Source organism: Poecilia reticulata, chromosome 4 (genome assembly GCF_904066995.2).
Source record: "Poecilia reticulata chromosome 4, P_reticulata-male-v2, whole genome shotgun sequence".
In the NCBI taxonomy this organism is placed as follows: Eukaryota; Metazoa; Chordata; class Actinopteri; order Cyprinodontiformes; family Poeciliidae; genus Poecilia; species Poecilia reticulata.
This window is the reverse complement of record NC_088833.1, coordinates 11,966,791-11,983,947: the sequence shown is the minus strand read 5'-3', so window position 1 is coordinate 11,983,947 and position 17,157 is coordinate 11,966,791. Positions and strand designations below refer to the sequence as shown.

Sequence of the window (17,157 nt, the reverse complement as noted above, 5' to 3'; positions counted from 1 at the left end):
TCTCCTCCCCATTGAAACTCCCTGAACTTGCAGGTGCAGCCGGTTTCAGTGACGTCTGGTCTTGCCCATAAAGAGGATTTATTTCAACAACCCCTCACAAAGAGAACTGCGACATCAGCCATTGAGTTTCAAAATAGTGGTTTAGATTGATTTCTTTCCTCAATCCAGTCAGCTACAGCATGCTTTTGTCCTTCCAAAAGGATTTTGAATCATAAAAAGGAAATGTTTGTGCTTTTCCAAGCTTGATAAAACATGAATCCTATGCTTATTTGAAACCTAATTTAAACTTAAAACACCTGTCTTCAAAGCCTTAAATGTCATTACTAAGTTATTTCCGAAATAAAAATTTGTAAATCAGCTTCTAGACAAGAGATGTTTCAACATTCAAACCAAAGATTATATCTTCCAAATCCACTTGGGTTGAGAAACACATTTTTATTTTTTGTACAACACTGAATTAACTGATAGTTTTAAATAATATAAAATAAGAATGTAGGTATTGCAGTAATGAAAAATTATCTGGTTGTAACTTCATATTAAAATGGACTGTTCTACGTGTAACATCTCCTCATGAACATGTAAATTATATGTGAAGCGACAAAGTAGCTCCCTAGTCAAGTTAACATATAGGAGCCGGTCTTGTGAGAGACATATTCTAATAAATTTGAAAAACTGTTAAATATCACCCTGTTTTCCAATAAGTTAATAAATCAGAGTTTTACTACAATTATTTTTTATGGGATTTGAATTCGATCCACAGAATTGCTGCAACAAGGTAAGCACCTTTTTACCTGTAAAATGTCTACACCGTATTGCAAAAAACGAGTTCTACAAACACTCAACTCACTCTCCAACTGACCTGTTTTAAACCGGTTTTGACAAAGTCCACTAATCCTTAATAAAACAATTTATATTCTCTTGACTTTTTCCATCAAGTTTCTGCTAAATTGTATAACCAGTTTTGGCATTAAAATATTTCTGGGTGACTCATTTGTAAAACCTGGTTGATTCCTCCAATTGGTGAGCACTTCAAAGCCCAACATGTGAAACAGAGTTAAAAATGACATTTCCTACTTCATTACCTTGTTTAGGTCCCTAAAATAACAACAAACCCTATACAGCAGCAAGCTAACCTATAGCTTAGAGGCACTGAACCCTGTACTTCTAATGTAATTATGAAGTAACACCCTTCGACAAACCACTTGTGGGTTAGCCACGCTGTCCGTTTGTGCAAACTTATTCACATTTATCTACATTTTAACAAAAGTTTGAACCACTTTCACAATATGACTGACGGTAAAAATCTGTCATATTTTCATGTTTGAACATGACTATTAAATAGAAAAGAAAAAACATGTAAATATTTAGACAAGTCATGTCTAGCATTCCCTTCCCTGGTCTTCTGTCTTCTTTCTTTAGCTTGGGTCATTAAAACAGACATTTACTTTCTTCTTATAAACCTTTAACCACACACAGTCATATACAATAAATTAAAATTTGAGTTCAATAAATTCTCCTTTGAATGATCAAATAACCTTCAAGCTTCTGAAAAGAGCCCAAATGCTAAAAAAAAAAAAACACATCCAGCTTTTTTTTTTTTTTTTTGGCATCATTAAGCTACGGTCCATGTATCCAACAGACTGGACTCCTTATCTGTCTTTCTTTCAGAGGTTACATTTCAAATGTGGATTATGAACTTCTTTCCACATCAGATACACATCAGCTGGTAGAAATCTGTGTACCAATAGAAGATCTCTCAAATAGCAAGGTTCAAAACTGTCTGCTTCTTTATATGGCATATTCAACCCCAATGTTTTCACACCGATGTGAGAAGAAGGTGAAAGTCCCGCTTTGGACAGACACATCCCCATGTAAGCATCATCGATGGGGTGGATGGGTATGGACTGCGACATCCTGTATATCACCAAAGCCGTGTAGCCGGACAGAAGGTATCCCCCTCCTCCACAGTAAGGTAGATATGTGTTTGACTCCTGTATCTGGACCGGAATGAAATATTTACTTCCCGTCCACCTGACGACCTTTTCGTCCAGAAACAAGTAGCCAGTGAAAAGGTGCTTGCTTCCATCATTGTCAGGGAAGTTTCGGAGATATTCCATCATGTTGTCAGTGTGGGCAAACACATCGTCGTCGCCGTTAAGCAGGAAGCGAGCATTTGGACAGTTTCTCTCCATCCACCCATAAAAGAGCATTTGTTTCAGTGTGAGGTTGTGAAACGTGTCATTAAAATCCCACTGGAGGATGTCATTGAAGTCCTCTTGTTCCGCTTTCAGTAATTTGTTTAGCTTTTTCTTCTCATAACCAGAAACCGATGTTCCTAAGATGAATATCCGTCGAATCCACACACCGTTGTGGAGCCTCTCTTTGGCCCAGGTTTTACGTAGCACTTCCCGACGGTCGTAATTCAAAGGAGAGCTTTTGATGACAAGCAGAAGGAAGACTTCATGGGAACTGTTGTCTCTTTCACACTTGCCTGGCAGGTCCAGCAGCAGGGGAAATGTACGGCAGTGGCGGTAGTACAAGAAATTTTTGATGGCATCAGGAAGAGAACTGAAGTCTTTCATGTCAGCTACCGACATGTTTGCTTCACACTTTGGAACTAAAAATTCATGTGTGTGTAATTTGATGACAGTTTCTGATGGACTCTTATTATTAAAGACATCAGTCAGTGGGCGGCTGGAGAAATTGTAGTTTGTAAGGTTAGCGCTATTCTGACAGAAGTAAATGACCATAAAAGTAGCTCCCAGCACAAAGACAGCTGCAATGTTGCCTCTTCTAAAAATCCTGTAAGAAAAAAGCAAAAGAAAATAACACAAAATATGCTAACTGTTAATAAAACTGGCAACCGCATAAACTGCTTTCTGAATGAAATTATACACCTCATATAATCAATGTGAAAAATCTAAAATCCAGTTTTTTAATGTGCTAACACTCTGTTATACTCTTAAAATTAGATGGCGGACAATTTTCTTTAATTAAATGAAGACAAAACTGAAATTGTTATCTTTGCAGCAAAAAAAACAAAGGACACAGAACCTTTTGTGAGATAGTCCCTCTTACTCTTCCTTTGAAACTGAGATCGGTGGACTCGGTCTCTTAAAAGCCAGTTAAAATCATATCTTTATGAAATCTGCTTTTATTTTACTCATCATTTTGTCATGAATTGTTGGATTTTGAAGACCTTTTGTGATTTTATGTCTCGACAAGTACTCTATAAAGTTCTACTTACTTTCATAGTTATTCTTAAAGTGGGAGATTAAATATATTTCAAACAGAAGGAAATACAATCCAGTCGGATTTTCAGAATCTGTAAAAAAAAATTTATATTAGTTATAAGCTTGATTTCAAGCTTTGAGCAACAAGGGAATGCTTCCCACAGTAAAAACTGCTGGGTTAAAAATAACCTAATTTGTAACCCAGTGCAGGGTCAAATATGGACCAACCCAACTCTGGGGTTGATGGTTTGACCCAGCACATTGGGTCATGGCAACTAACCAAAGGTTGGGTTAAATTGACTTGTTGGTTAAAATTGGTTAAATTGACCCAAAATTGGGTTGAAACTCATAACCCAACACAAGAGTTATTATACCACTATAGTAGGGCCGAACGGCCCTACCCAACTCTGCCGCAGGGCCGAATGGAAATGGCGTAAAGGTCAACTGCACGCTTATTATGACATCTACAAGGAAAGACTACGTAACTATCACACAACACTAAAACATGCAAGAGAGGCTTTCTTTGCAGATGTCATAAACAAAAACATTTAACAATGCTCGAGCTTTATTTGCCACTGTTGACAGGCTCACAAATCCTCCGATGACGTTGCCACCTGAACTTCAATCTATTGCCGCCTGCAACAAGTTTTTGTCATGTCGGTTTTAAGGTTGCGAACCCACATGCAAGAACACAGTCAGACAGAGCGAGTCAGAAACAATAATGTTTATTGAAGGATCAGGGAGCTGGTGGCGAAGCCGAATCGGCGGACCGGTTCTTCTCCTGCTATCGGGCAAAAGCACGGTTAGCGAGAACTCAGCGGAGTTTCTCCAGGAAATGACTGAGGTGAGCTTACTTGGCGTGGAGGTATTAGGGGCGAAGCGGAGCGCGAGCCGAGTGTCCGTTGACGAGCGATGCTTAGCTCTGATGTCGGGCACGGCCTGGAGCCTGATCCGTCCAGGCGGTCCTCCGGGAAGTTCGGGCGTGGGCCTCCTGGCCCGTTGCGTCCCGAAGGGGAAATCCCGGGGAGGGATCGACGAGGGGAGATCACGCACACACACACAGGGAGTGGCGTCTGACCGGGAACACCGGCAGCGTCGGGAAATCACACAGGAGGGAGGTGATCCACAGCGGGGAGACAGACTTACACGAATGCGGGGGCAGCTGGTTTCCGGGAAACAACTAGAAGACGGCGGGAGAATCTGGCGAGGGAGACAACAAGGGTTAGACGAGAGTAATCACAGAAGGCCTCTTTCTGGAACGCTGGTTACCGTGGTAGGCAAACACTCAGGCGGTGAGACGGAGTGTAGCTGCTGCTTATATCGCAGGTCCACGCCCTCTAAACCAGCTGCAGGTGTGTGTCCGGGTTGAACCAGGACACTTCTCAGGGGTGGAGCATGGGTGACATCTGCTGGATGTCTTGAGAAGTGGTGGTTCCAGGGACAGGTGGAAATAAAACTAACTAAAGGAAAACAAACTAAGAAACTAGGAAAAGGGGAGGACAAACAGACCCTGACAGTACCCCCCCCTCAACGGACGCCACCTGGCGGCCGAACAGAGGACGGGGTCTGGGAGTCCCTAAAGTCTCTAATAAGGGAGGGGTCTAAAATGAATGATCCCGGAACCCAGGAACGTTCCTCAGGACCATAACCCTCCCAGTCGACAAGGAACTGGTGACCCCGACCTCGTCGCCGAGTGGCGACAATCCGGCGGACGGAGAAGGCCGGATGGCCATCGATGACCCGGGCGGGTGGAGGGGGTTCGGCCGGAGGGCAAAGTTCACTGGAGAGCACTGGCTTAATTTGGGAAACGTGGAAGGTTGGGTGGACACGCAGAGACGGGGGAAGGCGGAGGCGTACAGCTGAGGGGCTAATGACTGCCAGCACTTCAAAGGGGCCAATGAACCTTGGAGACAACTTTCTAGACATAGACTTGAGGGGAATGTTGTGTGTGGACAACCATACCTTTTGTCCCACTATATAAGCAGGTGCAGGGGTTCTACGACGGTCAGCCAGGCGTTTATTGGTAGCGGAGGTGTTGTTGAGGGCAGTGATGGTGTCCTTCCAAATCTTATGGCTTCGTCGGATGTGGTGTTGTACCGACGTGATCGAGAGGTTCTCCTCGTCAGAGGGGAGGAGTGGTGGTTGGTAACCCAGGACCACTTCAAACGGAGAGAGACCTGTGGCTGCAGAAATGTGGCTGTTATGTGCATACTCGACCCATGGGAGGTATTGGGCCCAATCGTTGGGGTTCGTGGAGGTCAGGCATCGCAGAGTCGTCTCTAGCTCTTGGTTCATACGTTCTGTCTGGCCATTGGTTTGTGGATGGTAGCCAGAAGTGAGGGATACCTTAGCCCCCAGAGCCGAGCAGAACTGACGCCAGACCTGTGATATGAACTGGGGGCCGCGATCCGAGAGGATTTCCTGCGGGATGCCATGTAGTTTAAAGACATGTTTAATTAATAACAGGGCAGTCTGGGCAGCCGTGGGCAGCTTACGTAGGGGAACAAGGTGACATGCCTTGGAGAAACGGTCGACGATGGTGAGGATGGTGGTCATACCTTTACTGGTTGGGAGTCCGGTAACGAAATCTATGGCCACGTGGGACCAAGGGCGCTTAGGTATGGGTAGTGGTTGTAGGAGTCCTGCGGGGGGTTGATTGGATGACTTGTTCCGGGCACAGATTGGGCAGGCTGAAACAAACTCCTTGACATCTTTGTGTACGGAGGCCCACCAAAACCGTCTGTTTATTAGCCCAATCGTGCGGCTAACGCCGGGGTGACCTGAGAACTTAGAATTGTGTATCCACTGGAGAAAACGGGATCGGACAGAGGACGGAACATACACCTTACCCGGTGGGCAGGACTCTGGGGCTGGTTCTGTTTGCTGAGCTTGATGGACGATGTCTTCGATCTCCCAGGTGACCATTCCCACGGTGCAACTGGGAGGCAGGATGGGAGCTGGGACCACCTCAGCGTCATCTGGGGAATAGACTCGAGATAGAGCATCGGGTTTAACATTCCTTGAACCTGGGCGAAATGTGATAGATAGGTTAAATCGAGAAAAGAACAGAGACCAACGAGACTGGCGGGGATTGGATTTCTTGGCTGCTTGTAAGTATGTCAGGTTCTTGTGATCGGTCCAGACCAGTACGGGGTGTTCGGCGCCCTCCAGCCAGTGGCGCCACTCCTCCAAGGCGAGTTTAATCGCGAGAAGCTCTCTGTCGCCCACGTCATAATTCCTCTCAGCTGGTGAGAGTCTACGGGAAAAGAAAGCGCATGGATGGAGCTTATGGTCGTGGGTAGACATCTGGGAAAGAACCGCGCCGACCCCGGTGTCGGAGGCGTCAACTTCCAGAATGAATTGCTTCTTGGGGTCAGGCTGGACCAGAATGGGAGCGTGTGCAAACCGGGACTTGAGCTCCTCGAAGGCGGCCTCCGCTTGAGGGGTCCAGACGTATTCTCTCTTGCTGGAAGTGAGAGCGGTGAGGGGTGAAGCAGTCTGACTGTAATTGCGTATGAACCTCCTGTAGAAGTTTGCAAACCCCAAAAAGCGCTGTAGTTGTTTGCGGTTTTCGGGTTTAGGCCAGTCGAGTACTGCCTTGATCTTGTCCTCGGATGCTCTAACCTGTCCCTTTCGAGGATGTACCCTAGGAAGGTTACTGAAGGGCGGTGAAACTCACACTTTTCCGCTTTTACATACAGCTTATTCTCCAGAAGGCGTTGGAGAACCAGACGGACATGTTGTTTGTGCTCCGCGAGGGATTTGGAATATATCAGGATATCATCCAGGTAGATGAACACAAAGACATTGATGAGATCCCTCAGGACGTCGTTCACCAGGGCCTGGAAGAAAGCAGGTGCGTTAGACAACCCAAACGGCATGACCAAATATTCATAGTGGCCCATGGGGGTTTTAAACGCCGTCTTCCACTCATCACCCTCCCTTATGCGAAGGAGGTGGTAAGCGTTCCTGAGATCTAGTTTTGTGAATATGGTTGCTTCTTGGACGGGCTCAAAGGCTGAGGATAATAATGGCAACGGGTACTTATTCTTGATGGTGATCTGGTTGAGTCCACGGTAGTCAATACAGGGCCGGAGAGAGCCATCCTTTTTCCCCACGAAGAAGAACCCTGCTCCGAGGGGAGAGGATGAGGTGCGGATAATCCCTGCAGCTAGAGACTTGTTTATGTACTCCTCCATGGTTTGCCTTTCTGCTCTAGAGATGTTATATAGCTTACTGTTGGGTAATGGGGCGCCAGGCAGTAGATCGATGGCACAGTCATACGGTCTGTGGGGTGGCAGAGACAGGGCTTTGTCCTTACTGAAAACAGGAGCTAGATCATGGTACTCACGGGGAATGGAGGAGACGTCAGATGGGTCGATCTCAGCTGGCTCTGTAGGCGTAGTGACGACTGGAAAGGCGGAATGAAGGCAGGTACTGTGACACTTTGTGGACCACGACTCAATCTTGGTCTCGGCCCAGTCTATGTGCGGGTTGTGCTTGTATAACCAGTCGAAACCAAGGATGATGGAGGCACTGGCGGCAGGAAACACGAGGAAAGTAATCTCTTCTGTGTGATTACCTGACGTGAGTAGACGCACTGGCTTGGTTTGATGGGTGATCTGTGGCAGGTTCCCTCCGTTGAGGGCTGATACCCGGAGAGGAACTGGAAGCGGCTCGATTTCAATAGACAGTTGCTCGACGATGTCTGAATTAATGAGGTTCTGTTCACACCCTGAGTCAATGAGGGCTGATAAAGAATATGGTTCGTTAATGATTATGGAGACAGGGATGATGAAGCGAGATCTTACTGCTGTAGTCTCCGGCAGTCTCCCCGTCCTTACTGCCGGACCTGCGGGTTTAAACGTATTGGACAGTTAGCGATTACATGATTGGGTTCACCACAGTAAAGGCAAAGCCGGGAGCGCATCCTCCTCTGCCGCTCCTCTGGGGTTAGCTTAGCGTGTCCCAGTTGCATGGGTTCTGGTCCTGTAGATGAGGGAAAGGTGGGTGGAGGTTGGACAGTCGACTGGTTACTGACCTGTGCGGAGCGCGGAAGGGCGGTGCGGCGGGATCGCTCACTCATCCTTGACCGAATCCGGTTGTCTAATCTTATGGCCAAGTTAATAAATTCATCCAGAGACTCTGGTTCATCTAGAGTAGCCAGTTGGTCCTTTATCTGCTCATTTAACCCATGAAAGAATGCGCTTTTAAGCGCAGCAGGGTTCCAGCCTGAAGCAGCGGCCAAGATTCTAAAATCGATGGCAAAGTCTGACACAGTCTTCTGGCCTTGCTTCAATCCGTGTAGTTCACGGGAGGCTGAAGTCTTCTCAGCCTCTTGACAAAACACCTGCTGTAACTCCTTCAAAAACTCGGGGAAGGTACACCCATAGTTAGAGGCTGAAGAAAACCGGGCTTCGGCCCACTCTAGGGCTCGGCCCGTCAACAGGGATAACACGTAGGAAATCTTAGCACTGTCATGCAAAAAACTCTGCGGTGAATGATTAAAGATGATATTGCATTGGAGAATAAACCCCTTGACCTTCCGGACGTCACCTGAAAATTTCTCTGGCGCTGAGGGTCGGACGTCCGAAAACATGGAGCGGGCTGGTGGATCCGGAGCCACTGTCGGGGAAGGTTGAGAGCTGGGAGCCTGCTGAACTGAATTCCGTAGGAAAGTGGTTAATTCTGTTAGTTTATCGTTAGTCTCGGCTTGACGACTAGCTAACTCCCGTAATGCGGAGTCATGTGACTGGACTAGCGCGTGTTGTTCGGACAGCGCCCGTCTGATTGCGTCTGCTGAGGTTCCGAACTGGCCTGAGTGTTCTGTCATGTCGGTTTTAAGGTTGCGAACCCACATGCAAGAACACAGTCAGACAGAGCGAGTCAGAAACAATAATGTTTATTGAAGGATCAGGGAGCTGGTGGCGAAGCCGAATCGGCGGACCGGTTCTTCTACTGCTAACGGGAAAAAGCAGGGTTAGCGAGAACTCAGCGGAGTTTCTCCAGGAAATGACTGAGGTGAGCTTACTTGGCGTGGAGGTATTAGGGGCGAAGCGGAGCGCGAGCTGAGTGTCCGTTGACGAGCGATGCTTAGCTCTGATGTCGGGCACGGCCTGGAGCCTGATCCGTCCAGGCGGTCCTCCGGGAAGTTCGGGCGTGGGCCTCCTGGCCCGTTGCGTCCCGAAGGGGAAATCCCGGGGAGGGATCGACGAGGGGAGATCACGCACACACACACAGGGAGTGGCGTCTGACCGGGAACACCGGCAGCGTCGGGAAATCACACAGGAGGGAGGTGATCCACAGCGGGGAGACAGACTTACACGAATGCGGGGGCAGCTGGTTTCCGGGAAACAACTAGAAGACGGCGGGAGAATCTGGCGAGGGAGACAACAAGGGTTAGACGAGAGTAATCACAGAAGGCCTCTTTCTGGAACGCTGGTTACCGTGGTAGGCAAACACTCAGGCGGTGAGACGGAGTGTAGCTGCTGCTTATATCGCAGGTCCACGCCCTCTAAACCAGCTGCAGGTGTGTGTCCGGGTTGAACCAGGACACTTCTCAGGGGTGGAGCATGGGTGACATCTGCTGGATGTCTTGAGAAGTGGTGGTTCCAGGGACAGGTGGAAATAAAACTAACTAAAGGAAAACAAACTAAGAAACTAGGAAAAGGGGAGGACAAACAGACCCTGACAGTTTTCAAGTTTCTTTTTAGAGAAACTTCAAAAGATCAGAGGATTAATCTGCACATCCACTCCAAAGACAGTACTAATGCTGTGCCCAAACAAAACAAATGCAGGAAAAATGACCCAATTTCTACTACTAAATTATAAAACCCTAGAAGAAATTATAAGTCAATTAAGCTCCAGTTCCTGCTGTCTGGATGTCCTACCCACACATTTCTTTAAGAAAGTCCTGCCTGTTGTTGCTACTGATCTGATCCAAATAGTGAACTCATCGCTCTCTTCAGGTGTTTTCCCTCAGGCTTTGAAAACAGCAGTTGTCAAACCACTGATAAAAAAGAACAATCTGGACAAATCCCTACTGCAGAATTACAGGCCAATCTCCAACCTCCCATTCATCAGCAAAATTATTGAAAAAGCTGTTTTTAAACAATTAAATAACTTCCTAACAAGAATGAATCGCTTTGACTCCTTCCACTCTGGTTTCCGGTCTCACCACAGCACGGAGACGGCCCTTGTAAAAGTGTTCAATGACATCCATATAAATACAGACTGGGAGAACCACAGTGCTGGTTCTGTTGGACCTCAGTGCAGCTTTCGACACCGTTGAACACGACATTTTACTGAATCGACTGGAGAGTTGGGTCGGACTCTTCGGTCCAGTGCTCCACTGGTTTGAATCCTACATGAAGAACAGGGATTTCTTTGTTTCAATCGGAAACTTCTCATCAGAGAGGTCAAAGGTCACATGTGGGGTACCCCAAGGTTCAATCCTAGGACCCCTTCTTTTCAATATTTATATGCTCCCACTGGCTCAGGTTATAACAGGACATAGGATTAGCTACCACAATTATGCGGATGATACACAGCTCTACATCACAATGTCACCAGGTGACTCTGAACCCATCCAATCACTGAATAGATGCTTAGAACAGATCAATGTGTGGATGTGCCAAAACTTTCTCCAGCTGAACAGAAACAAAACTGAAGTTATTATCTTTGGACCTAAAGAGGAGCGAACCCGAATCAACGGACAGCTTCAGTTATTACAACTAAAAACCAGCGATCAGGCCCGAAACCTGGGAGTAGTGATGGACTCTGACCTGAACCTTCAGAGCCACATTAAGACAGTCACAAAGTCGGCCTTCTATCACCTGAAGAACATCTCCAGGATTAGAGGACTTATGTCTCAGCACGATCTAGAGAAACTCATCCATGCGTTTATCTTTAGCCGCATTGATTATTGCAATAGTGTCTTCACAGATCTGACTAACAAATCAATCAAACAGCTGCAGCTGATCCAGAATGCTGCTGCTCGGGTTCTCACTAAAACCAGGAAGATAGAACACATAACACCAGTTTTAAAGTCCTTACACTGGCTCCCTGTAGCTCATAGAATAGACTTTAAAATACTGTTGTTAGTTTATAGATCACTGAACGGTTTGGCACCACAATACATTAAAGATCTGTTATTGTTGTACCAACCGTCTAGACCCCTCAGATCTTCTGGTTCTGGTCTGCTCTGCATCCCCAGAACCAGACGAAGAGAAGCAGCATTCAGTTTCTATGCACCACAGATTTGGAACAAACTTCCAGAAAACTGTAAAACAGCTGAAACACTGGGTGCTTTTAAATCTCAACTTAAAACCCACCTGTTTAGAGTTGCTTATGGCTAAATTAGGGTTAGAGTGCGGGTTTTGATGTCTTCCATGTTTTTATGTCTTTATTGTTTTTAATTTTTTTCTTTCTTTCGACGTTTTAATGATGCAATGTTTTTTTTGTTTGTTTTATAATCACTTTCTCACTGTTTATTTCTGTTTTTATTTTAATTATGTAAAGCACTTTGAAATGCCTTGCTGCTGAAATGTGCTATACAAATAAAATTTGATTAAATTTTTTTTATTTCACTTTCTAAAAACAGGATTAAAAACCATATGAATTTAAAGTTTCTTTTATTTCCACTTGATACATATATAGAGCCAACAGATTTCATTTACAAAAGTTACAAAACATAAGTAAGTTGTTTCAAAAGTATATAGTTAAATCACTTCAACTCATTTGGCTACAACTCCAGAAGTATCTGTTACTACACATTAGAAAACATTTAATGTAAAAAGTCTGTTTTAAAGCAAACTACAAGAAAAACTTTCAGCCATTAAAAAAGGAGCAATTTTAACATCACTTTAGCATTTTTGCCTGTCTCCCTGCATGAGGACATATGGGACATTTTGTAGATGCGTCACCAGGTTTGTTCCAACCTGATGGAGAGAGAAGACAGAAAAAACAGGCCATTAGTGATGCACTTATTTAAACAGCAAACAATTTCAGCATGATTCAGAGATGAAGATTGACTTACAGGCTGGATATCAATAAAACCATCTGAATGTCAGGGTTGATGGGTCTGAAACTCTTCTCCCAAATGTGTAAGGTGGAACAGGGAGGAGTACTGGCAGCAGCTTCAGGGCTATATCATCTTGTCTGTCTGCCAAACAAGCTAGTGTTAAAATGTTAAATGTTAAAAACAGTTTAGAAAACATCTCTTGAGCTTCAATACCTTAAGGGAGAAAATTCATGTTGTTGAGAAGATGGCCGCTCCTTTCTCTTCTTGGCCATACAAAAGATCTTCGTTGAGAACAAGAGAGAGAAGACACAAAAACAGGCCGTTAGTGAATTTAAAAGTAAAGGGCTACATTCTCAAAAACTAATTTCTGACTGATTCTAGTTTAACACAAAACCTCACTATTGAATGTGATGCACTTATTTAAACAATTTGAGCATTATTCAGAGATGAATGTTGACTAACAGTCTGGATATCAATGAAGCCTTCTGAACTTCCAGGTTGATGGGTCTGAAACTCTTCTCCCAAAAGTGTAAGGGGGAGCAGGGAGAAGAACTGGCAGCAGGTGCAGGGCTGCATCATCTTCTGTATCAAACATAAGCTAGTGTTAAAATGTTGCAGTAACTAAAAAGCATGAAAACATTTTAGAGAACATTTCTTCTGAGCTTCAATACCTTGAAAGAGCAGACTCATGTTCTTGGCCATACAGAAAGTCTTTGTTGAGAACAAGGAGTTTGGGTTTCACTTAATTCTCCTGAAGATCCTGGATGTAAAATTACAAAATCTATCAGAAAAGACAAAATCAAAAATCAAACTTTAAGAATGATTGAATTCAATCTTCTCCACTGTAAATAACTTGTAATTAGCCAGCAATTTCAAATGTTCAGAGTAATTTTATGTTCCTAAAAGAAAATATAGCACTTAAAAAAAAAATGACATATAATTTAATTTAGAAGTAAAACTTAACTTAAACACTAACTTAGTGCTGAATAACTTTCAGCACCAACTTTAAATAAATGTATTTGTAGTTAATAGTAACAATAATGAAAATTTGCAAACATCAACATTAGATATTGTCTTATTTTTGCTTTTAACCCGTTGCCAAAAGCCAGCGGGAGTTTGAGAGCAAATTTGCCGGGAGACGGTCGTTCTCTCTGGACTTAAGGAGCCTTGAGGTATCAGGACGCAGAATAGTGAGATTTGTTGAGAATCAGGGAGCGTTCACACTGCAGACTGAGGTGACCCAATTCCGATTTTTTGGCAATTCCGATTTTTTTTGCCGGGGCCATTCGCACTGCAAGTAAATGTCACCTGTCTGCCCAGTGTGAACGGGCAAACGACCTGTAAGTGTCCCGCATGCGCAGTGGAGGACGCAATAGTCAGCGTTCTCAGTGTTTGCGGAAGTAAACGTGGAGGCTAACGTTGGAGCTTAGCTTACATATTTGAAGTTGTTGTCCGGCCGGAGCAGCATATTAACAACTTAATCCTTGTGGTTGTTGTTTTTCTTCCAGCTTGCGGGTATCAGGACGCAGAATAGTGACATTTGTTGAGAATCAGTGACGTTCAGTCCGGATGAATGCGACCTGGACGTTAGCTCGCATTTGAATCGGATACGTATCGGATATGGGTCGCATTCGAAACAGAATCCGACCTGTGCTGTTCCCACTGCCATGAAAAGATACAGGTCGCATTAAAAAAAAATCGGAATAGGGTCACTTCAGGCTGCAGCCTGAAGGCACCCTGACAGACAGCGAGACGAGCCAGCGGCTGCAGGGGAGCGGATAAGTCCGAAAATGTCCGAACATGTTTGTAATTAAGCTATATGTTAATAAACCGAGCGCATGATTCAGGTTTACACAACTAATTTGTCGCCTAATAACTTTGTAAAAGTTATTTTATTTTCAAAAAGCATAATATACCCACTTTATTAAAGCTCTGCTTGCTCTCCTCCGCCATTACTGCTGGTGTTCGAACACGTCGCCTTAGTCCGCTGAGGATGCGCGCGCATATTGCACTCTGCTAGCGAATAAAGCCCGCGAAAATCAGGGGACAAACCGTCAACTATCCTTTCTTTTAAAACTAAATCGATTTTTAAAAAAATGTACTATGTTAAGTTACGAACAAATATGACTGAGGTTATATTAAACAACTGAATTTAATTTACTTGACGAATTGTGCCCTTCCCCTTCATCTTTTTTTTTATTTTTTCAACAGCCGTCTTGTAGCAACACCGAAGCTCTTTAACAGAGCAACCTAACAAACATTTTTAAATAACCATAAAATAAATATCAAACATGTTCGAAATAAATTCTATTTATTTATACAAATCCTATTCACGTTGAAACGTTATCTTCTTTTTACTTACCATGTCTTATTTCGAAGTAGAGGAGAAGTCCGATAAGGAACGTTCACAGTCTTGAAAATGGAGGCTTGTGAAGAGGGGAGTTGGCTTCTTCCAAGTTTCGTCTTTAACCCAACCGATGGGTAAATCTACCCAACATTGACCCAACAGAAGTGTTCAAGCTGTAGACTTCCGGTAAATTTCTGACCCAACTCTTGAGTTATTAATTTTGACCCAATATTTTGTCAAACAAACCCAACCTATGACCCAACAGCTTCAACCCAGATGTATACATGTGGGGCGCAGTTATAGACGTCATTATATAGCAGAAGAGCATTTGAAGATTTACAATGAAGTCTGAAGAAAATCACAAAACATTTTCCAGAAATAGGTCTTACCTCATAACGGCAATACAAAGATTTGATGAGGCCACCTGGCTTACATGAGAAGCTTACAGGGTTTCGTGGGGCTGTCCTAGTGCGTTCAGTTCGGGATGCTGTCACAGATAATGGTGTGGATTTTTTTTTTTTTTACCCTGAGTTTAGCCTGTCAGGCTGCCTCATATTCATTGGGCATGCGCAGAATGACATTTCAAGGATGGAGGTAGAGGTCTACCTCCATCCTTGAAATGGAGGTAGACCTCCATTTCATTTTATAGATGTAAAGTATAGCCTTGTTACTGGAGGAACAAGGCTATACTTTACATCTATACTCACGGTCCAGGCAACATTAATCAAATGATAATTTACAATTTCATTCTAAATTATGATGTGCTAGTACAGATTTTTTTAAATATTTTGAAGTAAAAGATAGTAAAAAGGTACAGTTTCCACTAATAGAAAATTCTCCATGTGCACTGGTTTCTCCCTAGTCAAAACACAAACATTTGGTTATAATGTAGTTTAAATTCAGATTAGGTGGGACTGTTCCATGTTTGCTTCTGTTGTGTTGGTCCTATGGACACACCTTTCCAGGTACCTTCAAGGAATTTTACATTCCTTTGTCACAGTGAATAGCCTCCAGATTCAAAACAACGTGTAGCAAGTTGCGTAAACATTGAACAAAAGAAAAGAACTACCATAAAAAACACTAAATGGAAACAGAAAGGCTGGAGAGAAAAGAAAGGTAAAACACAGAAAATGAAAACGATTTTTAAAAATGTTGAGTTATTATTAATCTTATACATATAACAAAAAAATTTAAATATAAGATACAGGCACAAACAGCTAATATAACAAAAATGACAGCTGAGGGATGACACAATACACAAATATATTGATTAAAAAAAATAAAAAGAGAAGTATCCATCCATTCATTCATAAAACCAAGCGAGAACAAAGGAAAACAATACTAATTTCAGTAAGTAATAAATCAAACTTAATCAAAACATGCCATCTGACTTCTGAGAAAAAAATGCAAATTCACCTGCGGGTTCTGACGTTTTTCTCAGCCTGTTTAGACGTAATGAGGCTGAACAAGGTAAGATCAAAGTTTATTGTTATAGTAGAATAAGCCAACCAAATTACAATGCAAACAACACAGACCAACACTGTGTGGGGAACCTGGTTTTTTCCTTTCTTGTTGCCTGCTGCTTCCTTCTTCATCCACCAGATGGCGCCTGGAGGCTGCACCCCTGGAGAGTGCGACTGCCAACCCCGTCGACACACCTGTATAAGTTTTATCACTAAGTTTTACCTATTGGATGCCCGAGTCTTCCGGAGTTTCATCTCCCCTGGACCACAGTTGGCCGCCAGCTCACCCTCCACCGTCAGAACTTACCTGTCCGCCCTCCAACGCAGCCGCCATCGCCTCATTCAGAATCCTCCGTCTCTGGTTTTTCTTGGAGCCCTATACCAACACACCCAAGCCAACAAGAATTTTTGCCCTGGTTCCGCTGCACACCTTTCCCTGAACCCAACTCCCCTGGAACTCAAGTAAGATCCGCCTCTGTTCACTTGTTTGAATTTTCCTACGGTCATTGAACTCTCCATTAACCATTCTCTTTCGTTGGCAGTCAGACGACCTGGTTCCCCTCTTCCCACTCTCCCTTGGATCAGATATATATCCAATTATTGGTCACAATAAAACCTTGTTTCTATTTTTATCTCTTCTCCTGGTTGTGTTCTTCCATGTGGGTTAAAAGACTAGAACCCATTATGACACACTGTCCAACAAGAGTGGCACTAACCATGAATCAGACGGTGAAGTAGTTGACTAATCTCACCCAAGTTTATAAATTAACTAAAAAGGTCATTTCAGTTTTTATTTTTCCCCCAAGGTTTTATGATTTTATGTTGGATTTTTTTTTTCCATTACAGAATAAAGTTGAAATTTGATTTCGGAAAAATTGTATGAAAAACTTGAAAGATTGAGATATTTTGTTTAATGATTAAAGTCATATTGAGAATAAAGTGGAAATAATGTCTTAAAGAAAATGATGGATTATGAAAATGCTGTGTTCTTCCTGAGCAGGTTTGGGATAGCTGGATGTTAATATGCTGCAAGAGAAATATTGCCTTGTTCTCTAATCCTGTTCTGAAGTATTAGCTCACTTACACAACGCA

The 17,157-nt window shown here is 43.7% G+C and overlaps 1 protein-coding gene and 1 long non-coding RNA gene across 2 annotated transcripts; both read right to left on the bottom strand.

Annotated features, from left to right (window-relative positions):
* Positions 1-415: 415 nt before the first annotated feature.
* On the bottom strand, positions 416-15,207 carry LOC103463431 (N-acetyllactosaminide beta-1,3-N-acetylglucosaminyltransferase 3-like). The gene is made up of 2 exons (XM_008406762.3): positions 14,992-15,207; positions 416-2,802 (listed from the first exon to the last, which is right to left on the bottom strand). Exons 1-2 carry the CDS (start codon positions 14,994-14,996, stop codon positions 1,665-1,667), a joined length of 1,143 nt encoding a protein of 380 aa, XP_008404984.1. The 5' UTR covers positions 14,997-15,207; the 3' UTR covers positions 416-1,664.
* Positions 11,850-13,169, bottom strand: LOC103463429 (uncharacterized). The gene is made up of 5 exons (XR_014087258.1): positions 12,927-13,169; positions 12,718-12,837; positions 12,469-12,536; positions 12,271-12,396; positions 11,850-12,172 (listed from the first exon to the last, which is right to left on the bottom strand). It is a non-coding gene; the product is annotated as an uncharacterized LOC103463429 (long non-coding RNA).
* Positions 15,208-17,157: the final 1,950 nt, after the last annotated feature.